Source organism: Tachypleus tridentatus, chromosome 13 (genome assembly GCF_004210375.1).
Source record: "Tachypleus tridentatus isolate NWPU-2018 chromosome 13, ASM421037v1, whole genome shotgun sequence".
Classification (NCBI taxonomy): domain Eukaryota; kingdom Metazoa; phylum Arthropoda; class Merostomata; order Xiphosura; family Limulidae; genus Tachypleus; species Tachypleus tridentatus.
The window spans coordinates 272,442,382-272,469,376 of record NC_134837.1 but is presented as its reverse complement, the minus strand read 5'-3'; the positions used below and the strand labels follow the sequence as shown (position 1 = coordinate 272,469,376).

Below are 26,995 nucleotides of genomic sequence, written 5' to 3'. Positions count from 1 at the left end.
CTTATATTTACGATGAAATGGTACTAAAATGTATTATGTAAATTGTTCATATAAAGTTTGATCAATACTTCATATCACATATTGTAAGTTCATTGAATAACAATTATAGTATACAACGATATAGTACATATCTTTTATACTAAGTGATGTATGTGAGGAATAATGAATTTAAGTGGTGTGTGATTTTACTTTTATCAAGTTACATGTTTAAGAGAGTTATCTGCTAAAACGAAATGCAACTTGTAAGTTTTTATTAAGATGTCTAACAAGAAGATACAGTTATGTATAGGAGTACAAATACATATCAATTGATTATTAGTTTAAACACGTAGTGCCATCATCGTAGCGTTATTTTCATTTTTTTTTCTACAAACATCATGAAATGTTTTCTGTTGTGTAATCATAATCTCCATAATAATCACTATATGACTCGTGGTTTACAGCTGTGACTACGATTTCTTGGAAATCCAAGATGGCGGGAAGATAGGGAAGTTTCACGATACTGTGGAGACAACAGTTCAAAATTAAAACTTCTCAGACAACTGAGTATAACCAACGAAATGAGATTAAAGTTTTTTTCCGATTTCTCTTACTCAAAGAAAGGCTTTAGAGCGGAAGTGCATCTTTGGAACGGTAAGAAATGTTGTACATCTTGTTTTTCTTTATATATATATTATTTTATTATAGCGACATAATTTGCCAAGATACTGAAAAAAAATTACCTTTCGATAACTTTTATGATTACCTAAGATATTGAACATAACTAATAACGTGTCCAAATATTGTAATGATGAGTGTAATGTTGAACTAAAATTAACTTTTCTGAAAATTATAACGTTTAACTAAGGTACTTAACGTAAGAAATAGTTGTTCACATACTTGTAATAATTGACTAAGATATTTTAAATAAAAATAATTTATCCAAAACGCTGTATGTATGTTTTCTTACAGCAGAGAATCCCCGCTGGTACAGCGGTAAGTCTACAGGTTTACAACGCTAAAATCAGGGTTCGATTTCCCTCGGTGGACTCAGCAGATAGCTCGATGCTGCTTTGGTATAAAAAAACACACACACTCTTACAGCAGAGACACATCGGGCTATCTGTTGTGTCTACCGAAGAGAATCGAGTCTCTGATTTTATTACTGTAAATCACAAGACCCGTCTTCCTATCGGTTGACAACAGCTTGTCCAAAATTATAATAATTAACTAAGATGCTTTGAATAAAAAATGATTGGTCCAAAACTTGAAATCATTTACTAACATGCTGAGCATTTTAATATCTAACTAATGTTACGTTAATTACAGGCTACTTAATTAGATTATTACTATGTAAAGGATAAGCAAACTAAAATCATTTAATATGTTAATAATAACTTTTTTAAAAATGTAATTATTTTTATTAATGAAATGCCCCCAGTGGAACAGCAATATATCTGCGGACTCACACCGCTAGAAACTATTTTGTAGCTTTGTGCTTAACTTTAAATATATTAATTAAATGTTAATTAATTAGATGATTAGTATATAGGTAACAATCAAATTTAATATCACACTATTTTTTTATAATTAATATGCAAGTCCTTGAAGTCAGCGGATATAGGCTGACTGTTTTTTGCTAAAAATCTAGAATATCATTATGTTATGTAATACCAGAAAGAGATTATTAGTTTAAATCACACGATTATGTGATCAACTTCAGAGGTGCGTTGCTAACATTGATTATTGCATATTCCAAATAGATTCGTGCCCACCGTAAATAATTATAAAACTTTTTCTCAGTAGATGTAGTACATACAGTCATATCTGTCTCTTTCTCAGGATGCGATGGTCCTGAGAAGAACCTTCAGGTTTCAGTTTTTAAATACGATATTTCACTTTAGATTAATGTTTGCTGTCTTCTTCATCATCTTTATGAATCTTCATTTGAAAAACTAATGAATAAAATCTGATGAATTGGCAATAAGTGTTTTACATATGAAACACCAGAAAACATAAACAAAATGTGTCATGCAATTTAAATATCGAAATAAAAATATAATCAAATACTTCTGTAAACTACATGTTTTAGTAACACCATCAACAAATGGAACCACCCACCCACCTTTGCAAAAATACATGAACCGTATCTAAATATATAAATAAAAATTATAAACATAAATTGAGACAATTTGAAATCTTCATGCAGTCCTAAGGAAGTCGAGTAACACTGTTCACTGATAGAAACACTATCTGTCTTTGGGAGGTTTTACTATTTTGCTTAAAACATATATTGGTTTTATATATAAGTGAAAAAAAATAACTTTTCTAAAAATGTAGATTACTTAATATGTTTGAATACGTTATTCATTACATTATAATCTACTAAAGTCATTGAATTATATTGTTTCCAAACAGAAGAACACTTAGAGATTAATTACAAAGTCTGATGTAATAATATGCAAACATCAATATGTTATGTCACACCTCACCCAGCAATCCCCCCGCTAGTACAGTGGTATGTCTCCGGATTTACAACGCTAAAATCAGGGGTTCGATTCCCCGCGGTGGGCTGAGCAGATAGCCCGATGTGGCTTTGCTATAAGAAAAACAAACAAACTCCCAGCAATGTGTCTTCTGGTGTTGATGATGTAATCATGTGATGTAACTAGTCCCTAGCAATTCTTCTTCTGGTATTTATGATATAGTCGTTTGAAGTAACTTAGAACCAGCTCTGTGGTGTTATATCTTACATTTTTAACAAAACCAGTCCGATTTCTCGAAAACGTATCCACTGATGTCAACTTGTATATTAATTATAAAAAATGATTTGATACTATATCTAATTGCCTCCAGTTTGTTAACCATCTCATTAATTAACTTGTAATTAATAAAAGATTAATTTGATATTGAAAATATTTATATTAATTATCATTTGCACATTAATTAATTTAAATTTTCATATTATTTACATAGGCTTATTAACTCCATTCACCCCATTTCTGCCTCCACAGTAACATTATAACAACTCATATACAAAAGGTAAAGTTATATAAAATATGCAATCTTGAACTGTTAGGTACAGTTTTATACATATATTATTGTAGTTCATCATAAGACAAACATTTGACAGATATTTTGTTCTACCATGTGAATTTCAAAAAGCCTTTTAGGAACAAAATTCAAAATTACTAAAAAATTGCTAAAGTTTCATGTTTAGATACAATGTAAATGGCTTTTGTTGTCCTTATTAGTTTTGATAAGTTAAGAAAGAAGTGAAAATTCCAAATTTTTCATGGTTACTCCTGGACTAATTATGAAGAACGATACTTCTATGAAACCTGGTCTAACTTGAACTAGTGAGCCAAAAGAAAAATAGATAATGTATTCAATACTCTTTTTTGCGCAAAAGTTAGTTAAAATGAACTTTATAATGCGATATCTGTCTGTTCACTTCACTTCTTTGTATGTGTTTAATTGTTTAGTATTATTTTCCTTGTACCTTGTTGTTACAAATCTATATAAAACTGTAAATTTCTATAAATATTTTTCTAGAAAGTATATCTTCTGAAGTGCAGTGCGAAAACAGAACATTTTACCTTTTTGATGACCAATGTTTCCTGGTAGTTTCCTATCCAGAAGTCAGCTGGTATACTGCTCGTGATATATGTGTTGAGTCTCAAGCGAGACTAGTTACATTTCACAATCAACAAGAGATAGAGTTGGTGAATCAGCTCATCCAGTCTACTGAGACCTCCGTGTCAGGATTCCTGTATTGGATAGGTGCAACCAAGGAAGCAGGAGCAAATAATTGGCACTGGATTGATGGACTTCAGATCAACCAATCAGGTGAAATAAAATCAAATAGAGTCTACTTGGTTACAAGTTTCTTTAATTGTTGTTAAGCAGAAAGATATACAATTGGCTATCTCGGCTGTGGCCATTACTACTAACGAAACCGGATTTATCTGGATTATAAGCCTTCAGACTTACTTCTGAAGCAATGGAGGGAACATTACAAATCAGATACTAATTATAAACTTCAACTTCTACATAAGTTTCATCAACAAATAGACACACAGCTAAGAATATCGACGATATACATGTTAATTCCTATGGCCATAGGCTCTTGAAGTAAAATGGTATTATAATAAATATACTATAACTTTCCTCCAAATTGATTTTTATTGTAAATTTAATTCTAAAGAACTCATATTTCACAGAACGTTTGATGAAGAAAAAAAACCCGAAGAAACTATCTCCAAAACATATTTCGGTATTCGTCTAGTGAATGAAGCAGGAAACGCTAATGTTATTAGTTAGATTTTGGGCAATTTCATATAACAAATAATACAAAAGTTAGTACAATATTTTGTTTACAGTCATGTCTCTAACAGATAACTTGTAGTATTCTATCTGAATTTCTAACCTGCAATAATCGTATATTGAAAATCCAGAACATCGTTTATTTCATTTTTCAAATATTCCCCAAATATAAAACCACAAAGTTAGGGTCAAAAGCAGCAAGAAAATAAAAATCTCTCTTCCATTTTTTAAGAATGAAAACATGTACGATGTTAATGTAATCATACTCAGGTTTCTTGTTTGTGCAATACCATGGGAATTACTTCTTAACGTTACCTTTATTAATAGTTTGTGCAATACCATAGGAATTACTTCTTAACGTTACCTTTATTAATAGTTTGTGCAATACCATGGGAATTACTTCTTAACGTTACCTTTATTAATAGTTTGTGCAATACCATGGGAATTACTTCTTAACGTTACCTTTATTAATAGTTTGTGAAATACCATGGGAATTACTTCTTAACGTTACCTTTATTAATAGTTTGTGAAATACCATGGGAATTACTTCTTAACGTTACCTTTATTAATAGTTTGTGCAATACCATGGGAATTACTTCTTAACGTTACTTTTATTAATAGTTTGTGCAATACCATGGGAATTACTTCTTAACGTTACCTTTATTAATAGTTTGCTATCTTTATAACTCTAACAACTAAGAAATTCATGTTTCCATTTTTTATCAATCTTTTATTTAAATTTTCTGACGTCATCATTTTCTTCAAGCTGAGCTCCAATATGTATTTTCTAATAACTCTTTGTTTTTTAATGGAGGCTCGAAATTTCGGACGAATTCGAACACATTTTTCAAATAACATTATACAGAAAACATATTGAAAACATTATTAACCCACTCACTTTTCATAGACATAACTCATATGTAAGTGTCGCGTTTGTCGGAAAACTAGATGTCCAGTCTGTTGTACTGATATCCAGATATCCAGTCTGTTGTACTGATATCCAGTCTGTTGTACTGATATCCAGATATCCAGTATGTTGTACTGATATCTAGATATCCAGTCTGTTGTACTAATATCTTGTTAAATTTTTGTTTCCTGATTATTTACTGTCACATAAGACCGTGAACAAAAAGCATGCATGTTTAAACGTTTTACATGTTTAAACGTTTTACATGTTTTATCTAGGTTTGGTCACGTCATAATTTTTTCATACAGCATCTTTTGCAGATTCTTTTATTAAGAGCGTTTGCAAATTTATGCTATTCAGATAACAATACACAGAGATAAAGCATTATGAAGGTAACGTATATCATTGCTTTATATTATTTTGAATGCATTCTTGTTGGGTTTTTGTTTGCATATCTACTATATATATATAACCCGAATCTGCAGACTGCCGCCACCACAGTCATCAAAAAGTTCCTTTAGGCATAAGGTAACCAAATTTTTAAATTCATTTCATTTACAACAAATTCTAACAGTTATAGTTAAGTGTTACAAAACTATTGTTTCTTTAATATAATTAATTTTACTTTATAAGATAAGTTATAATTTATTGATAAGAAATTCATCATAGATTTTGAAAGTATAGATCATTTTGTTGTTTTCTTACAGATATGGATAAAGTAGCCAACAGTACTGACAAACAATACAGAAACGACAGTCTCTGGTCAAAAAACAAACACAAAAACTATGACTGACTTTGAACAGTAGTTGGTGTGTCAGATAGACTCCCCTAAGTAGGGTCACCTCGTTGAAAAACCTAAAGAAGAATCTTTCGAACATCTTCTGAATTGCATCTCAAGAAGAACTCAACTAAATTATGGTGTTTACATATAATATCACCAAGATGTTTTTAACCTTGGGAAGAAAGAGGGAAGATGACATTGAAAATGCTATTCTAATGCAACCACTTTGCAGTAAGAGGAAAAAGCTGAAAAGCTCTTCAAAAGTCTATTAATTATTCAAACCTTTGTGTGGTATTTCAAAAAAAAAATGCAAGTAAATCCCAAGAACATACTTCTGCGAGATCAACTTGAATACCATTTGGCTCACTGAAATGCTTCTTTTGCTAAGTATATAAGAAAAAGCAACTCTTCAACCTGTTAAGTATTATAATTTATCACGGACGAGTCGCCTATTTATTATGTTTTGCACATTGCATATTACTATTTAAAATAGCTGAAAATTTATGATATTCACCAACAAGATTGATACACACTATTTTCTTTCTTCAAACAGATATATTTTAATATACAACAGAAAACACAATTCATAATAACGGTTATTACAAACAATAATTTATATGAATAGTTTTACAAACTTACAAACCATACTGAGTCTTCTATCTGGTCTGGAACTGAATATTTTATCGACACTTCACGAGGAGAGAATTCTATTCTGTTGCAGTTACACGACGCTTAATGGCTAACCTCACTTGCTCTTCATTAGGATCAAATTAATAAGTATTCATCTATTTACTCATCACAGGCATGTAAAAAGTAAATTGCTGATCTCATAACAAAACACTTTCAACATTCAAATGTTGATCAAATCTACCAATGTGCATCAGACGTCAGAAATGAGAATAATGAAAATACGAGATCTGTTCAAAAAATTCGCGGACTGTTTGAATTGCGCGGCTCCAGTTGGTTCCAGGGGAATCCGCTTGGTGTCGCACATATCAGCTGATTACGACGCCATTTCCCGATTGCAGATATCTTCATTTGTGTATTAGCTACGCGGTTTTAAGTGAAGTGCGATTTTTTCATTTGGCGGATTTCAGAATGAATTACCTGAAGGAGCAACGACTTGCTCTGAAATTTTGTGTTAAACTTGAAAAATCTGCGACTGAAACTTTTGCTATGCTTAACACGGCTTACGGTGATGTTGCTATGAAGCGTACGGCATGTTTAAAGTGGCATGAACGTTTTAAGGATGATCGACAGTCCATTGAAGATGATGAGCGTCCTGGACGTCCTTCCACGTCAACTGACGACCCACACGTCGACAAAATCAACACCCTGGTGCGGGCAAATCGACGTCTGTTTGTCAGGGAGCTTGCTGAAGAGTGTGGGATATCAGTTGGATCTTGTTACGAGATTTTGACCGAAAAAATTGAAGGTGCACCGCGTTGCTGCGAAATTTGTGCCTCAGAACTCGTGAGTTTTTGGCCAAACACTCGATCACTGTTCTTCCCCACTCCCCTACTCACCTGACCTTGCTCCTTGCGATTTTTTCTTGTTCCCCAAACTCAAAAGACCCTTGAAAGGAAGAAGATTTGAGACGATTCCCGAGATTAAGGCAAATGCGACGAAGGAGCTGGAGGACATTACAAAAGAAGCGTACCAGAACTGTTTCAACAAGTGGAAACACCGTTGGGATAAGTGTGTGCGTTGGGGAGGAGAGTATTTTGAAGGGATCCCAGACCTGTAACTTCTAAATAAAGTACATTTTGTTTTATGACGTCAGTCCGCGTATTTTTTGAACAGCCCTCGTATGTCCCATTGTTCTTCATTTTTCTATCCTGGATCATCAGTGAATCTATCTTGCACATATATCCAAAGAAATGAACAAAAAGAAGCAGAACGTGCCTTCCTCACAATATGTCATCACTATACTAGAAACAAAGGCATGATTGGCATGGATACTGTGTGAACTATACACAATAACTCATGTTTAAAACAGCTATAGTCAATACAGTTATCAGAAGCATAGCATCTTCAAATGGTGTCTAAATACTTCAATTTCTAAAGAAAACAAGTTTGTTTACTTTGCCAAAGACAATACTAATTTCAGTGAATATACGAAGACAGTATTGTTGGTAAAGATACGCTACATGCTACAATAACTATAGCATACCAGCAAGCACATGATAAGGAAGAACATACGTTCTTTTTCTTGAAGTTTCGGAAGAGCAAGAGAATGATTTTGATACCACATTAAACTACCATGCTCGAATAAGCTAAACCTCAAATCAAGAATAGTGTACAAAATGGTGCAATGGCAGAATACGAGATCTGTAAACTTCAGAATACCTTTGAAGACATTTAGTAGATGGTTGCAAGAACGAAAACAGACAGATCAGTAGCAGAAAGGAAAATTCCTGGATGGGCAGAGTACAACTCTTTGATCAACGCTTCCAAAGAAAGGATCTGAGTTGGAGCATTCCTTCAGCCAATGAATTGTCAATTTTGAAGAATATACAACAGATCAACGTGGCACAATCACAAGACTGTCAACATCCTTGATATAGCTCTATATGAGAATGCTGTACAATTGTTGGACAGTAAGCCAGATATAAAAAGACAAGTTCATTATACAGCTTGGGGAGCTACAAGGCAGTATTAAAAGCCATTACGTTATCATTGAAAACTTTGGCTCAGACGATGCTTGTATAGTCAGAACTATATGGTCCAGATACAACAGCACATATTTTGAGCTGTACCTACTATAAAAGAACCACGAGTGCACACATCTACGTCGGCCTCTTTGAATTGCTGTTTGATAACGTTTTTAATAAACACTAAAAGTCGAGAGAGCCATATGAAGTAAGCCACGAGAAAACACAACAAGCCCATTCAGAAATTAAAAATGCCCTTGGCAACAATGAAGTTGTACAAAAGTTGAAAAAGTTCGTTACAGCAAGATCAGAAGAAAATGCTATGTTCAAATCAAAAAGTACACAACATTGGTCGCATTGACACACTTCTACAATTTGTAAAGGCATCAAGTCTGTAAAACTGGCATTCACATCTGTCGAACAACTTACTAAACTTTTCTTTACTATAGCTCAAACACAAATATAAAAGATTGTCGCCTGGATACCTATCTGAGACGCATTCTTTGGGAAAAAATCGAGGATTAATTGGAATTTTAACAAATCCTGGAGTAAAACAGAGATTTTTTTCCTTGATTCAAAGTTGGCAAGGGTGAGTCGAGAGTACAAAAACAATACAATGGGGAGAACCAAAGCAAGGAAACTGCATCATGCTCTTTCAAATGCTGCTACCTATACTGCAATTCATTTACAATGAAGGAACTTTACCATCTGACCATTTTACCATATGATCACTCAAGCCATAGCACCACTAAAAGCCATATACATGAAAATCTGCTGATTACTGAGCTTGGGCAACTGATATATGAACAGTATGTGGATGATCAGTTTCATGAGTCAGTAAGCTTTTGAGATCATGTAAAGAAAGCAAACCTTAAGCACTACACATGCACTGGCATGTATAATTCAAGCGCTCATAAGTATAATAAACTCAACACAAAAACAAGCAAAGAAGTTGAATAATTTGATGCTATATGAATATACGAGTTCAAATCAACTCTCCGTGCATTTTCTGCATCTGACATGATGTTCCTTCCATGTATTGACCAACCATAGCTTATTTATAAGCTAGAGAATCTTAATGCCACAAAAACGTACCATGCAGGAATTAGTGAAAGTACTACAGACAGTAACCTGCAGCAAAATAATCTACGGTATGGTCTCTACAAGAAGATGGCTATTGTGGATGGCAAGGTTGTAGTGCCATGTTCAGTAAAACAATAATTGACCTTGCTGATCAGTTTCTGATGACTCTGAAAACTCCAAAAAATACTTATGATTAAGTACACTTATACTTTAAAACCTACAAAGTCATTAAATAAAGAACAGTACCAGATAGAAAAGGTACAAAGGAGGTCACTTACAAAGTGGATAAAGAAACAAATATATCAAAAATTCCATTTAATAAAATTACTGTCCTCGAGTAAAACCAAACAAAATCTATCTGTATATCTCACAGAGAAATCTACTAAAGAATGCAGATATAAAGACAAAATGCTCTTTGCATCTGCAGGTAAAAACACCCTCTATAGTAACGAATATGAACTAATCTGTACTAATAACCATGAAGAAGCTGACATGCTTATGATAATGCATGTTTCATTTTCTCTCATGAAATTTCCTTTAGCTTCAGAACTCTGTATATTTTCTCCCGATACCAATGTCCTCATTCTTATAATTGCAAACAATCATAGACTGGTTTCAAATATATATGAAATCTTGAAAGGTTGTTGTACTGTAAATTTACAATTCCATTGATCCAGACAAAGCATTAGCTTTTGCATAATTTTACACATCTACTGGAAGTGATACCATGGGAAGGTTTGCTGGTAAAACCAAACAATCATGATTCATATTTATTTTAAATTCAGAAAAAAAACATCATAGCAGCTTTTAAAACTCTTAAGGATATACGTGACATTGATCTTCAAATATAAGATGCACCTGTTAAATTTGTGTACAGAGCATTTTTTCCAGTGATATCAAGCAGCTCAGTTGTCATCCCTTCAGCAAATATCAAGTATATCATGAGTGCTTGCCTTCATGCTAAAGCTGCTTCACATAAACAGAATTTTCGTGTATACATTAAAGTCTCTATATGAAGTCAGACTTACATTGGTATGCAACAGTATTGAAATCCGTAGAGAAATAGATGGGATGAAATACGTGGCGTCTTGATACCTGTCCTAAGAAAACTACAACCAACTCTTTAGACAACACTGGAGGTGACAGAGATGTAAAATGAACAATTACGCTTGAAGTCGATGTAATTACAAATCTAATGGCATGACCTGTACTGATCTACGTCTCTGTATAGAATGTAAAATCAAAGACCCTAGTCAGGTTGAAATAGGTCATACCTAAAATGAGATAGAAAGGTGACCATCTATAAGACCTAATATATCACATGAGATAAGTATAAAGTTGATAACCTTTTATTGAAATAAGGCAAAAGATTCCACTTGTATGAAAAAATTCAAGGTGTGCGTACAGTTTATTGCCAAATTCCAAGTACATTTTCGTATGTTTTATAGCATGAAAATACACTCGAAACGAAAATAAATCTTATTTCATAATATAATTTTTTTCCTGCTAATTTCGAGAAAAGTCCTAATTTTGAAGTTTTATCTTTCATACTGTATGTTCATAATTATGCATAATTATGTTGGTTCCTATATTTGTCATATCGTAGCAGCTGCATAACATAAAAAATAATTAATAAATCAATAAATTATATTTAATTGTTGTAAATTTTGAGATTTCTTGATATTTCCAACGTACGATCTTAACCCTGCCATATTTTGTTTAATCTTCGGATGAAAAACTGAAACATACACTTTTTTGAAAGGTCTTTGTTTTGACACTCATAAACATCGTTTTCAAAAATTAACAGAGCTTACTTTTTCAACACAAGGGACCTGACTGTCAAATGTACATTTTCGGTGCTTTGTAACCATAATAGGATCTGAAAGTGATATAGTAGATATCTGCCCAAATTATGACTCCAATGACTCATGTTCACATCTTATTTTATCAAAAACACGCGCCGCACTTTAGGTCTATGAGTGCACTACAAGAAGGACAGTCAAATCCCACTATTTGGCTTGTCACAAGTTATTGAGGAGTGGGTGGTAGGTGTTACTGTGCAGTTACCTTCCCTCTCCTTTTTTTCTTTTAATTTACTGCTTTTTAAATTTCCAGCTTACAGTAACAAAGCAATATTATTTTTGGAAAACAAATCAAATACTTTACAAATGGTGAATAATTGAGTATTTTCTGAATCTACGGATTATACTAAATAATAATAATCTTCCTAATCAAGGTTTAAAAATATATTACGATTTATACGTATGTTCATTAGAGCGTAGAAATTATAAGGTAAACTCCTGAAGTCGTTTAAAGTTAAGTAAAATGAGTAACTAAATGACTTTAAAACTAATTATTTACTTAATTTACAAGGACATCAACACACAGTTAAAACCTAAACCTTTATTTCTTGTTTGTTTGAATTTTGCGCAAAGCTACTCGAGGGCTATCTGCGCTAGCCGTCCCTAATTTAGCAATGTAATACTAAAGGGAAGGCAGCTAGTCATCACCACCCACCGCCAACTCTTGGGCTACTCTTTTACCAACGAATAGTGGGATTGAGTGTCACATTATAACGCCCCACGGCTGAAAGGGCAACTATGTTTGGTTCGATATGGATTTGAATCCGCAACCCTCAGATTACGAGTCGAATGCCTTAACCCACTTGGCCATGCCGAGCCCCTTGATTTCTACATCAATAGTACAAGCGAAAAATGACCATTCACGTAGTTGATATGATGTGTTAAAATTTATTCCATATGAAAGAGGTAAAGGTAATTAAATAAAAAATAATAAAAACAAGTTGTTAAAAGCCGAACTTTCAGCTAAATGGTATTAATTGATAAGTCATATTCAAATAATGAATATTTAAAAAATATAACTTTTTTTTTTAACAGGACCGAAATGTTAATAAGAAAGAATAAAAACATCTATCATATTAATGTCTAAGCCTACATTAAAACCTCTTCATGAGCTGCCATTTACACTACTAAATAACAGTTATCATAATAACTGCTACATATAGTATTAAATATTAGTATACGAAAAAAAAAAGTACGTGATACTTTTATCGACTACCTTGCATTATCTTATTTTAACATTTTGTGCACTAACAATTACCTTTTGGTGACATGTTATACTAAAATTCAAGTCTTGTGTGATAATATTTAGTTTTTATACTAATTATGTCAAATTCAATGACATTTTCTTGTGTAATAAATGTCAATAACTAATTTAATCATTGAAGTAATGATTTAAAACGCTGTCATCAGATAAGATTATGACGTGACTTCAGAGAAAAAATCTAAAATACGCTGGTTACAAAATTGTACAACGATATATTGTGTATTTATCAAAGACAACTCTATTAATGTTATTATTAAAACAACAACCTATGTCAATCAGTCCATGCGTTTATGCGTACAAGCTCACATGGAAACCCAATATTCCTATTGGCTAATTGCACAATGCTAATTTTACGTTCACACAAATGTAAAACTACGATGATTATCGTACGAACTTTAATGATAATTTATTCAGTAGTATAAATAAACACTTGGGGAAACACATTAAATTAATTATTTATATTTCCGTGGCTTAGGAATAATATGATATGTTAATAAAAATTCCAACAGACACCTAAAAGTTGACAGTTAGGACTAAAGTTGAAATAGGTTTCGTAGAATTGGCTTTAACAGTCTTCATTTAATAACCTCAATCAATGCCACAACTTCATTCATTTTTTATGCTCTACAGCTAACACATTGCGCGAAAGAAAGTAATTATGGGTTTAAAATGATATACAAATGCGATTTAGACACACGTGCAAGAAATTTACAAAAACTGAAAATAAAGACAGTTGATGTTTACACTTCTGGAAACCAAAAATTCAAAATTCATTATTTTGTAATTATTGTACATTTCCAAATGTCTCATACAAGTATTTGCAAAAATCGATAATTCGCCGTAATCTTTAAATACACTTCGTACACAAAGAATGATCTTACCCACTAGGGGAATAACATATTGCATCATTCCTGTTACTAGTGGCAGTAGACCCAAAGATTTCTTGACACTTTAGTGCAGAATTTTTAAAAAATGCATACTGTTATAGAAGAGAAAAAGAAATAGAATAGTGACAAGTTGTTGTTGTTTGTATTAAGCACAAAGCTGCACAAAGAGATATCTGTACTCTGCCTATCCTGGGTATCGAGAGCCGGTTTCTAGCGGAACATGCTGCTGTGCCACTGGGGAGCTAATAGCACTTGTTGTGTTTGAATTTCGTGCAAAGCAACTCGAGGGCTATCTGTGCTAGCCGTCCCTAATTTAGAAGTGTAAGACTAGAGGGAAGGCAGCTAGTCATCACTAACCACCGCCAACTCTAGAGCTACTCTTTTACCAACGAATAGTGGGATTGACCGTAACATTATAACGCCCCCACGGCTGAAAGACCGCCATGTTTGGCGCGACGGGGATGCGAACCCGCAACCCTCAGATTACGAGTCGCATGCCTTAACCCACCTGGCCATGCCGGTTTATTTTTCCTAAATGTTGTTTCATCATTCAAATACTTCAAGCGTATATAATGTGCCTGAACCCTAGTTTATCATGTAATTATTTATTGTAATGGATAACCCTAATACGAACTGTATAAAGTAACGTGCAAAGAAATTTCGATTTTACAATCACAACTGTATATGTTATCTCAGTTCGAATATATTTTATTTAAATTTTGGTTAAGGTTAAGTAATAAATGAAACAATATGAAGATAATATAGTTTATTTATAGCGAATGCAGTTCGTCGCATGAAGAGTGGTGAACGAAGCGAGTTTTATAGGTAACACGCACAAGACATAATTAACCAATTCAGAACACTTCTTTAGAAAATGAATTCCCGGAAGCTTTCCTTTTGGATTACCTTTAGAGAAATAATAGCCATTGCATTTAATTAATTTTCACAAGATAAACAAATAGCGATCTACAGTCGTTAGTTTTTCTCAAACTATAAAATGATATATACTTAGTTGCGACAATTATTTTTAGGTTTCATTTTTAGATTGTTTGTTTGTTTTCTGGAATTTCGCACAAAGCTACTCGAGAGCTATCTGTGCTAGCCGTCCCTAATTTAGCAGTGTAAGACTAGAGGGAAGGCAGCTAGTCATCACCGCCCACCGCCAACTCTTGGGCTACTCTTTTACCAACGAATAGTGGGATTGACCGTCACATTATAACGCCCCCACGGCTAAAAGGGGCGAGCATGTTTGGCGCGACGGGGATGCGAACCCGCGACCCTCAGATTACGAGTCGCACGCCTTAACACGCTTGGCCATGCCGGGCTCCGTTTTTGGAAATAAATTAGTAACTGCATATTTAATTAAGTAGATATTCACCAGGGCCCGGCATGACCGAGCTTGTTAAGGCGTTCAACTCGTAATCCGAGGGTTGCGGGTTCGAATCCAGTCGCACCAAATATGCTCGCCCTTTCAGCCGTGGGGCGTTATATGTGACGGTCAATCCCACTATTCGTTGGCAAAACAGTAGCACAAGAATTGGCGGCGTGTGGTGATGATTTGCTGCCTTCCCTCTAGTTTAAGACGACTAGCGCAGATAGCCTTCGAGTAGCTTTGCGCGAAATTCAAAAAACAAGATATTTAGTTAGGCCTAATATTCCATAACACTTTTCTCCAAATGAAATCGTCACGTACATTGCATTACATTAATTTCTACCCATAAAAATCGTTATTTATCGCCAGGGCCCTGCATGGCCAGGTGGCTAAGGCGCTAGGCTCGTAACTGGAAGGTTGCGGGTTCGAATCCCCGTCACACCAAACATTCTCGCCGTGGGGGGCATTATAATTTGATTGTTAATCCCATTATTTGTTGGTTTCTCCACGCATTTCAGATCTCAGTCGAGGGTTCCTTTAGGGGAACTGAAATAATCCAAAAAGGAGCCTTGTGTCACCTGTCTTCGACCCCGTTGACGTATTACTTCTTCTTCTGGGGAAGTTGGTGTTGGTAACCAGTTAAAGTTAATGTTGTGTTCGTTGTTGGGTGATCGTATTATGGTAATGCCGCATATTCTTGTATTATTTGTTTAAGAAAAAACTACGTCCTTAATAATATATCACAATCTCCACATGTGTTTGTAGCCAATTTTAAATAATCGATGTTATTCTATCCAACATAAAAAACACAATTCCTAAATCAAAAAGAAAACAATCACTTATTCAATGGACTCTAACACCAGAAATTCACGCACTAATAATCAAACGCAGACAATTACGACGAATACACTACATCACACGTGATCCACACATTAAAACAGAAATCAATAGAACAAATACAAAAATTAAACAAGAAATTAAAAAAGTCAGAGAAAACAATTGGCATAACTTCTGCAAGAACTTAGAAAAACCAAGAAAAATCAAAAGAATTCTGGAAAAATTCAAGAGTATTGCGTCAGACAAAAACACAAATCACATGTTACAACACATCACACACAACAGTAAAATCGCAAGGACGGACGAAGAGAAAGCTGACTTATTAGCTGACTATTACAAATCCGCTTTTAGCGATTTAAACTCAGTAGATTTCGACACACAACACCAACACTATGTCAACAACTACATAAATGCAAACCAAGCTTCATTCTCACCAGGATTTCCCGGCGAGACACTAGAAGTATACTCAAATTCAATCAATAGAAAAATAACCATAACCGAACTAAAGATTAATATCAAAAAACTTGAAGAACACTTCCCCGGACATGACCAAATACCAAATATTATTCTCAAAAAAGTTCCACTCTCCTACTACAACACCTCACAAACATCATGAACATTTCATTAGCGACAGGGTATTACCCTGACACGTGGAAAAAAGCCATCATAACAACGATCCCCAAGAAACAAACTAACAGAACAAATCCAGATAATTTCCGCCCCGTCAGTCTGTTAAGCTGCCTTGGCAAACTGATGGAGAATTATCTCCAACAAATCTCCTCCATTTTTGCGAATCAAACAACATCCTTCCAGAATCTCAAAATGCCTCCAGAAAAAAATAGACAAACAACAGATCACCTCACACGACTCACCGAATCAATATACAAAGCTTACAACAACAATCAAGTAACCATCGGGGTATTCCTAGATGTCAAAAAGCATTCGACAGCGTTTGGCACAATGCCATCATATACAAACTAAACCACCTACAAATAAATCCTACGATAGTCAAATGGATTTCAAAATTTTTTAACCAATAGAACAGCACAAGTAAAGTCAATAAAACCATATCCAAATTATTTAATATAACGGCAGGAGTGCCCCAAGGATCAGTCCTCTCTCCACTTCTTTACATAATTTTCGTCAGTGACATACCTTTTCCAAATCTAACATACACACACAATTCACAATACGCAGATGACATCGCAATCTGGAGCACCTCCAGAAACCCAGTAATGGCCATGTCTCGCGTACAAGAATCACTAAACAACGTCTCAACATGGAGCAACAAGTGGAGGGTCGTGTTAAATCCGACAAAAACACAAGCAATCACCTTCTATAGAAAACTAAAGAAGCAAAAGAAAAATCTAGAAAAATAAATCTATCACTTGGAATCACAACCATTAACATGAGCAAAAACATCACATTCCTTGGCGTCCTTTTCACACAAAACTAACCAGGAAAAAACACATAAACAATATACACTCATCCATCAAGAAAAAGGATTTCATATCTAAAGACTATAACTGGTAAACAATCAAAATGCGCACCGAACACCATTATACAAGTATACAAGGCTTACATCCGTCCACTAATAGAGTACGGATGTCAAGTAACATACAATATGTCAAACAACACACTCCAAAAAATCCAAGTGCAACAAAATAGAATATTAAAATCTGCATTCAGCCTACCATCATTTACACCAACAAATTATCTACACCAAATTAGTAATTTACCAACTATAAGAGATAGAATAACAGAACTTTCTCTGAAATATTATCGAAAAGCAGAAAACAGAAACAAACTAACGGCATCACTACACAAATTATCAAGTGCACCAACAAAATACATATCACCATACAACATATTTCAAGAATCACAATCCACTCAACAAAGAGTCTAAATACATAAAAACTATGTTATTAACATGAATTCCTTTTTTTTCAGGTACAGGGCACACGACAGGCAAAACTTTCGGCGCCTGTCGTGTGAAAGTGGGTTTTCTCGGGGTACTCCCGTTTCCCCCCACATCAAAATCTTCAGGCATTGGATTTCTAGATCCCAGCCCAGGCAACCTTTTTGCCAGACCCAGAATCGGGCCGTTTGATTTGATCTGAACTTGAGTGAATTACATTCATGTTCACATCTACCCAACTTTTTCTTTTCGAGACAGGTCCCGACCTTTCCTTCTTTCCACTGCTACCTTTGCCTCCACCCAAAAGACCATTTAGTGAGACATTCCCCACCTAAAAAGTCAAGAATAATAACGATAATTAATTTATTAAAATAATAATAAAAAAAAACCCACCACTTAATCCTAATAACAATCCACGAAAGGGGACGAAGAGGAACTACAAAGTTCCTGAACACCCAGTTGGAGAGAACTCTTCAGTTTCTCTCTCTAAACTGAACCCCTGCCACGTTAGTTTAGTTTAGTTTAGTTTATTTGTTGGTAACATAGTAGCCCAAGAGTTGGTGGTGGGTGGTAATGACTAATCTTACACTGCTAAATTAGGACGGCTAAATTAGGCTATCACAATGTGAAAGCCCTCGTGTTGCTTTGGGCAAAATTTAAAAAACAAACAAACAATTTATCGTCAACTTTCATTGACTTTGTGTTTTAAAAATGAGATTGAGTTCAGCATTTATATGGCTCTGCTTTCATCTTCGTCCTTCATTACTAGAGCTGACAGAAATTACCGAAAACATTCGTCCGGAAAACAGTAGTGAGTGTCTCTCTCTACGGTGGCGAACCTGGAACAATATAAGCGACCTATATTGGACTTCGAGTGCATGTCACCAACCTGGCAGATATATTTGTAAAAAGAGTGCTGTAGGTAAGTGTCCAAAATGAATTTCTAATACTTCTCAGTAATATTTAGTTTGTGAAAACTTCGTCATTTGTTTCATATCCTGCATATTTACTTATCAAAAAACCCAAGTGTGTGAAATAGAAATTAAAGAAAAGAACAAGAAAATATAATTATCTTCCTTACCTGCAATCTATTACTTTAGCTTAGATTTCTAGTAATTTGTTTCATCATTTCTTGAAATCGCTGTTTCATCCACAAAAGATTTTCACTGTAAAGAAGTTACTTTCTTATGATTACAATTTGCGAAAAAATAAACTTTTAAAGTGGAGAGTAGTAAACACTGTACTTCTTCGTTTAGCAGTTATTTTTTAATGCAGCTAAGAATTCGAGCTTTACTATGTGTTTTGCCTTTAGTTTTTAATAAAGTTTTCTGTAAGATTTATTTGGTAAACATAAATACAGTAACATAGCATAATGTTTAGGAACGAGTTATTAAGTATTCTATATATACATCCGAGTAAATGTAAAATAATGTTTGAATGTTCACTTCAAAGAGTGTGTTATAATAATATATATAAATATTTGTAACTATTATTTTTCAAACTGCTAGTACTTGTCCTTATGCCTTACTCATATGGCCAGATCTTGTCAGGTATTCTCACACATAGTTAGAAGTTACCAGGTTACCTTAAGGGCAGCAAAAACTTGTCATTTACTGCACACAAAATTAAGACTTGTCAGATTACCATACCCACAACTTGCACGTGCCATGTTACCTTATACAACTAGAACGTATGAGGTTACTTTGCACACAACATAAACATATTAAATATAATATTTTAAAACAATACATAATCATTTCAGGTAGTCATTCATAAAACAAAACTTGACAAGTAATTTTTTCCACATAAAAACTTCACAAGTAATCTTACAATAACATTAACTTATCATATAACCTTCCATACAACATAAACTTGACAAGTAATATTCCACAAAAACAGAATTGTCAAATAATCTTTCACCCAACATAAATTTGTCAAGTAATCTTCCATACAGTATAAACTTGGCAGGCAAAATTAACTTGCTTAGTAAACGCCCACACAATGCTACGGACGAATTCTATATGTATGCAAGAAAACAATTTCCAGTTTTGCTTTCTAAAAGACTTAGTAGTAATATTAAATCCAGCCCTAAAAGGCACAACCTTTTGAACTGCGATAACGCTATGTAACAAAATGTTTACTTTTTTTTGTTTCTGGACAGATAGTGTTATTTCCGAATTGCTTATGCTTAAAGTAAATGGAGAAGACCTATTTTGCTCTCCAAATTTTGCTTTTTGTGATATGGGAGTGTATAACGAAAACATGATGGGAGACTATATTTCTGGATTGATAAGTGAAAGTGATTTACATAAACAGATCTCAAATCTCGAAAAACTACTCATTTCTAAACATTTTTGTATAACTTTAGCATAAATACATGTAAATCTTGATTCGTATGTTGTTTTATTCAGACCTTTTGTAAATGAAAATCTGCAAATTTTCCCGTTTTTACACCGAAAATAGGTTAATTTCTAAATTTCATTATCCAGGTTACAAAAGCAAAGTTTGAAGGGAATAATGGTCATTTTCTGTACTTTTACAACATAAGCAATTAAGAAATAATACATACTATCCAGGAACAACATTTGTGTTACATAGTGTAATAAGACATGCCTAATTCCTTAATCTTTGGACTTAATTAACTCCTTTGTACTTCACTACTAATGAACGTTAGCGATGAAAGTCATGTTATATTTTCAAGCATAGTTCTAGAGGGATTTGAAAATATCACACGCAATTTTCATACACAGAATTCAACCTTTTTAGATCAGTGTTTTATGACATTTAATTTTTTTTTCCATTCAGTGCTTCCTCAAAATCTAAATCAAACATTCCAAGGAACGTATGGAACTATATCTTCGATAAACTTTCCTCAACATTACCCCAACAATCTGAAGTATACGCTCACTATTAAAAGCACACCTCTCACCCGTATCTACGTCAGATTTACTCACTTAGTACTGGAAGAACAAGAACAGTGTTTGTACGACTACATATCCCTACAGAGTGACTTGAATGGTCCTGAAACCCGTATCTGTGGACAACATCAGAATGACCTAAATAAGTATGTATCTATCTTGATATTATACTTCAGAAACTAATAAATGACGATATGTTACAGTGTTAAATTATGATGAATCTCTCTGGATTTTAGAGATTAGGAAACATTATAATCAATTTCTAGAGTACTCCTGGGTATGTTTCTCTCACGAAAGTTACATAATAACTATGTAATAACCATATATGTTGGGTACCAATATTCACGTATATTGTATGAACATTCTCAATAACCTTAAATGCAGTTACATGTATATTTGTTAATCATATAAAGCTGTATTCCGAGTACATAATAGTAACGTAACATTCGTTATCCGTAAGTAATAATCACGTGAATTTTTTAACAGATGCATAATAATCACGTGAATTATTTAACAGATACACCATAATCACGTGAATTGTTTAACACCTAAATTATAATCACGTCGATTGTTTATCAGCTGTATAATAATAATGTGAATTGTTTAACACCTACATAGTAATCATATTAATTATTCTTAGCAACATAAAACTAATATGATTTATTTAATTGATGTGTAATAACAAAGCAGATAATCATGTGAATTATTTAGCAGCCATGTAATAATAATGTGAATTTTATAATAGGTACATTATAATCATGTGAATCGTTGAATGAGATCATAAAAACCACTTGATTTGATTTAGGATTTATTAACCACATGAAGTATTTAAAGTCTACATAATAATTGTGTAAATTGCTTAACAAGAACATAATAACCGTGTGAGTTGTTTTATGGGTACACCGTAGTTTTCTAAGACGAAAGCGTTATGATATTAACATCTCTTAACGGAAACTTTACGTTGTGGCTCTGATGCGTTTGAGCTTCTGGCAGAAATTCAGTTATGCAACTAGAACAAAGTTGTCCACTGAACAAAATTCAAGGCTGAAGGAAGATGTTTATCTAAGACCATGGGTGCCACACTAATTGCACAGAAAAATCTACCCTGCAGTAGCATCTGCAAATTATAAGTACAAGTTTTTAATAAGTTTATCATCGCATGCATAAGATAAAACATTAGACATCACCTGTGGGTAAAAGATATAACCTGAATAGGGTGATTTCTGTGGTAATGTAGTTCGAGGTAGTCACCTGAGGCAACAGCTACCACTGTTATTAAAACTCCCAGCACAGGAAACTGGTCAAGAGCAGGAACACAGCTAATACATCTCAGCATTTTGGTACTAAAATATTGGCTACCAGTGTATAAGTAGGGCTATCCAGGCCATCCATTGATGTGTGTATCACTGATGTCTTTGCCCAGACAATGCTTATGAAAAGAGGACAAAAGATTCTTCTTTAGTTTTAGGCTTCAGTGATATTTCCTTGTAAGTTACCCATATCTTACTAGGCGCAAAGATAGACGAAACCCGCTTTTCAGGCCGTCTGCATAACAGTTAGAGCAAGACCAAAAGCAAGCTGTCACTACTGTTGCTATAGCTGCAGAACTCAATTTAAGCCTGTCCAGTTAGTCAGCGAACCATAGTGGACAGTTTGTACCATAGATTGTGATAATCAGTCCAGCATTCTCAGAGATAGGTGGTTCTTGGTATGTGTTCGTGAAGATATATGACTGGTAAATTGAATTTCTTGTTAGTACTGAAATGGCACGACCTCTAGTGGATACTTCAGTGTATCGGACGTTTCAACTGAAATTGTGCCTCTGAACAGTTGATGTTTGTTTTATTTTGATGAGCAATGTATGTTGTTTTGAATGAAGATTTATATCTCTGACCATGTCTTGGTCACACAAATCAAATGACGAAGACAGATGTTGAAAAATTTAGTTCTGGCATTGGCATTCTCAGGATGAACACATTATAGATCTATGCCAACTTTCTCTGTACAACAGGTGAGTTGTATTTTCGCCGGAAAGGCATCCATTGCCACTCAGTCAGACCCAACTTAGAAATAGTAAACTGCATGTGTATGCCATGCAGAGGTAATCCGAGTATCTCTACGTAGATAAATGGTGTGCTATGACTTACTATAGACAAGATCTAGTGCAATGGGACAGTAAAATATGCCTATCAAACAAATGTATGAAATACATTCTGTTGAAAAGCGAGCAGCGGTGTCTTAGGCAGTGATTTGTACATCGTGAAGATGAAGTTTCTTTTGTGATTATCAATGATCCATCATCCAGCCCAAGATGTTATGGTCAGATCCAGTGGTGCTTGTCAAGAAGAAGGATGATATGAGTAGCTTTTATGTTGACTTCCACCAGGTGAATGAAATTAGATCCATTGGTTTCTACCACAAACAGATGGATGTCTGGATACACTAAAAGGCGCTTAATAGCTCAACACTTCAAATTTAGTCTCTGGATACTGATAACTTCAACCAATGGATGAGAGTATTATCAAAACAGCTATTAGGACTGAAAAAAGTTCTTTTTAAATTCCAAGTCACGCCCTTCAGTATATGTAATGTTCTGGCCATTTCTGAAAAAAATTGATGGAGCTTACTGATAAGAAACTGCAATGAGTGAGATTTCTATGTGGGTAATGTCTTGGTAATTGGCCAAACATTTAAGTTCCCTGTTTTAGAACGCTTCCTCTACTATTTGAAAGAAGCTTCTGTAAATATGAAAGATCCAAGGCGAGACATTATTTCTGGTGTTTTCTTTAAAAAAATGATATGAACAACTGACTTCACTGAAAGTGAACGTTGATTATTATTCGCATCATGTCTTCAAGCATAGCAGTAATATTAAAAGCAAATCAAATATTGATGTTAGAGTGTGCCACGAGTAAGTGAACGGCAAGCCCAACGTCTGAATACAGAATATAGTTTTGTGGAGATCACTTTAATAGACCAGTAACCATTCCATTTCTTGTCCACATTATCAGTAAACTTTCCTCCAGATTTGATGCACATGTAAAACAAGCAGCATCAGTTCAGAAACTTATCCCATCAAAACTCACACAAGATCCTACTTCTGATATCAGACAAGCTATAGATTTTTACAGAGAAGATATGCGAAATCCTGATATTTTTGATGAAGAACTTCATCGACGGAAGACAAGATAGCATTCTATACTTTTCAAAAACAGGCCCCAAATAATGGCTGACTACGTAAAAGCGAGCTTTGCTGTACCTAATATCATTACGTTACTGAAACTTTCTGCCACACTGTCACCAAGTTCATGTTTATGTGAAAATTTAGCATCTGCTCTTCGCCCGTTTAATAATTGCCTGAGATATACGCAGACAGCAGAAAAATTGAGTGTTCTAGTTTTAATACGTAATCAATATGACACTGCTATCAACATTTAAACTGAAAGTTGCTTGTAAAAAGGACTCCAGTACAATAGTTTGGTTTGTTTAGAATTTCGAGCACAGCTACACTAGGGATATCTGCTCTACCCGTACCTAATTTAGTAATATAAGGTTATAAAAAAGGCAGCTAGTCATCACCACCCACAGCCAACTCTTGGGTTACTCTTTTACCAATGAATAGTAAGATTTAACGTAACATTATAATGAGCCCACGACTAAAATGACGAACATGTTTGTTGGGACGGTGATTTAAACAGAATAATGGAACTTGCTAACGTTCTATTTCAGTAGTGTATACGTGTATTTATACAATAGCCCATGATTAAAATAACTAATATATTAGTACATAGTCGTTTAAATTATCAATATATTCTAATAATTAATAACTATGCTATATGAAGACAGTATAGTACTGTAAGTAAAAACATATGTACATAATGGAGATTTGTTGACTTTCATTGTGTGTTTGTGAATTTTACGAGAACACCCATGCAATTTTGTTTTTAATCTCATAGCACCTATTTCTTACAAATTTTCTGGGGACATAGCCCCCAGACCCAGTAGCATTAGCATGCTTTGCATGCTGATTGTGCTTCACACAATATGTGATGGTTTTTAATCTCACAAATTAGATCCCCCCTCCTTTCAAGCATTCTGTGTATGAGCCTGTTTAAAAAATAGTTAATTAAAGCTCACTATTTCAGAATACAGTTCAAAACAAGTGTTTATTAGGATGTTTTGATTTGTCTACACTCTGAACTCTGTATTCCCTACTTTGTGGTCGTGAACTCTTCTCACCTATGTCAATAAAATCATCTTACATTTCTCTGAAATACTAATTAGATTGTTTACTTTTTATATTATTTATGATTGACGTTTAAAATGTAATTTATAAGATTTGCAGCCCAAAGTAGTATTAAAACTCACATTGGCTCTAATGGTAATTACATATATATCTTGTTTTCCAGATTTCTTTTCTTTTCTGACAACAACACAGCTTTTCTGACTTTTCATTCAGACTACTCCATCACGGCCTCTGGATTTCAGGCTACGTGGAAAGCTGTTGATATTAGTGCTTGTCGAGAAATACAGCACATAACTGTAACACATAAAATAACTTACACTAGCAATAATTATCCAGAACGTTATCTCCCTAATCTTCACTGCGTAGCTCAGTTTCAAGCTCCACGAAATAAAATACTTTTGACATTCTTTGATATCGACGTGGGAATTTCAGAAGGAAGTACTGGCTGTAAACGAGATTACATAAAAAGTTACTTTAGAATCAGGGCGATTTCCGAGATCCATACTTCTGTGTGGCAACAGCAGCTTTATCGCACCAGGATACCAGATCTTGTCTTATGACAGCATCCTAACTCTTGAGTTGTTCACAAGCGAGTATGGAGGAAGAGGATTTAATGTAACTCTTGAAATGTGTGAGTAACTAGCTAAGCCTAATAACCTAATATGCTTATATACGTCACAGAAGCTTATCACTAATTATCATTACAGTTAGTAGGAGTTGTAAATACCATTTTTAGTGTGTGTGTTTTTGTTTGTTTGTTTCTTGCAATTACCCAGATAAAGCTAACTTCTTCAACCTGTACACAATGTACAGTTATACATCTGGTAGAAATAATCCCTTCTTCTAAAACAGTTTAAAATTAGGGGCTGAAAAATTTGAGAACAGTGATTAATTAACATTTTAATTTTGCTAGAGATTATAATTCCTTTTTGTTTGTTTGTTGTAAGCCGTTGCTAATGAGTCATGTTGCTTAATATCAAGGTATTCGTTAGGCAGAATAATATATGCATCACCATTGTTTTAATAAAGTAATATTACATGCATTCAAAACATTGAAAGCTTTGTTTTTTCACTTCTTTCCAGCCTAAAATGGAAACCCAGCTATGACACTGTATGCTTCTCAGTTAGTCATTGATAAATTAATCTTTTATCTAGTTTTTACCCTGGAAAAAGAATTTTTTTGAAAAGGGTCATATAGTGATAATAATTCATATTGTTTAATGTTTCTAGAAAAATATATATGCTTTATAAATTTCTTCAGAATGTTATGCAATCGATAGTCATGGATTGTGTTTTTCGTCTTAAAAATAGAGCATCGAAGCGATTGCCTCATTTTTACGTCATACGTTTCCCTCTGGTTCTTAAAAAACAGCACGTGCTAGTTCGTGTGATAGTTAAAGGGCGGGGCTATGATAACTATCAACAATCGCGTTCGTTTTGATTGTGAGTAAAAGTCAATCAAGAAGGGAAAAATTCACTACTAGACAGGACATGGAGAGTTTTCAGTATACAGAAGATGTTTTAAAAGGCTCTGTGTACGCAAGTAGGAAGAACAAAACATATAAACGACATATACTTTTAAGACAAACTGATAAATGTCATGTTTATTGATCAGAACAAGAAGTTTAGCATAAAGTTGTTTCTTATTGTGTTATTTGATGAATTGGTGTTATTTAATATGTAAATGTTGAATCCTTATTACTACTATTATTGATAATACAAGTTATAATTGATAATAATTATACTGAATAATTTTATACTAACGAACATAACTGCGATATGTGCAACAATAATCCTAAAGTAATTTATTCGTTATATAAAAATTATTTTGAAAAAAATGCCTTCAGAGTTTACTTATTATATTTCAAATTAATTTTTATTCGTTATATAAAAATTATTTTGAAAAAATGCCTTCAGAGTTTACTTATTATATTTCAAATTCTTCATTCGTTTAAATTAAA

The 26,995-nt window shown here is 33.8% G+C and overlaps 1 protein-coding gene across 1 annotated transcript; it reads left to right on the top strand.

Annotated features, from left to right (window-relative positions):
- Positions 1 to 487: 487 nt before the first annotated feature.
- LOC143239790 (blastula protease 10-like) lies at positions 488 to 25,652 on the top strand. The gene is made up of 5 exons (XM_076481304.1): positions 488 to 633; positions 3,535 to 3,828; positions 18,640 to 18,792; positions 20,676 to 20,934; positions 25,198 to 25,652. Exons 1-5 carry the CDS (start codon positions 561 to 563, stop codon positions 25,592 to 25,594), a joined length of 1,176 nt encoding a protein of 391 aa, XP_076337419.1. The 5' UTR covers positions 488 to 560; the 3' UTR covers positions 25,595 to 25,652.
- The last annotated feature ends 1,343 nt before the right edge of the window (positions 25,653 to 26,995 follow it).

What these genes read in the sequence shown, in the direction of transcription:
- LOC143239790 (XM_076481304.1), top strand. Translation starts at nt 561, where the DNA reads ATGAGATTAAAGTTTTTTTCCGATTTCTCTTACTCAAAGAAAGGCTTT. An exon ending in ACTTCAGATCAACCAATCAG is followed by an intron (nt 3,829 to 18,639) that starts GTGAAATAAAAT and finishes CTTCATTACTAG; the next exon opens with AGCTGACAGAAATTACCGAA. An exon ending in TTGTAAAAAGAGTGCTGTAG is followed by an intron (nt 18,793 to 20,675) that starts GTAAGTGTCCAA and finishes TTTTCCATTCAG; the next exon opens with TGCTTCCTCAAAATCTAAAT.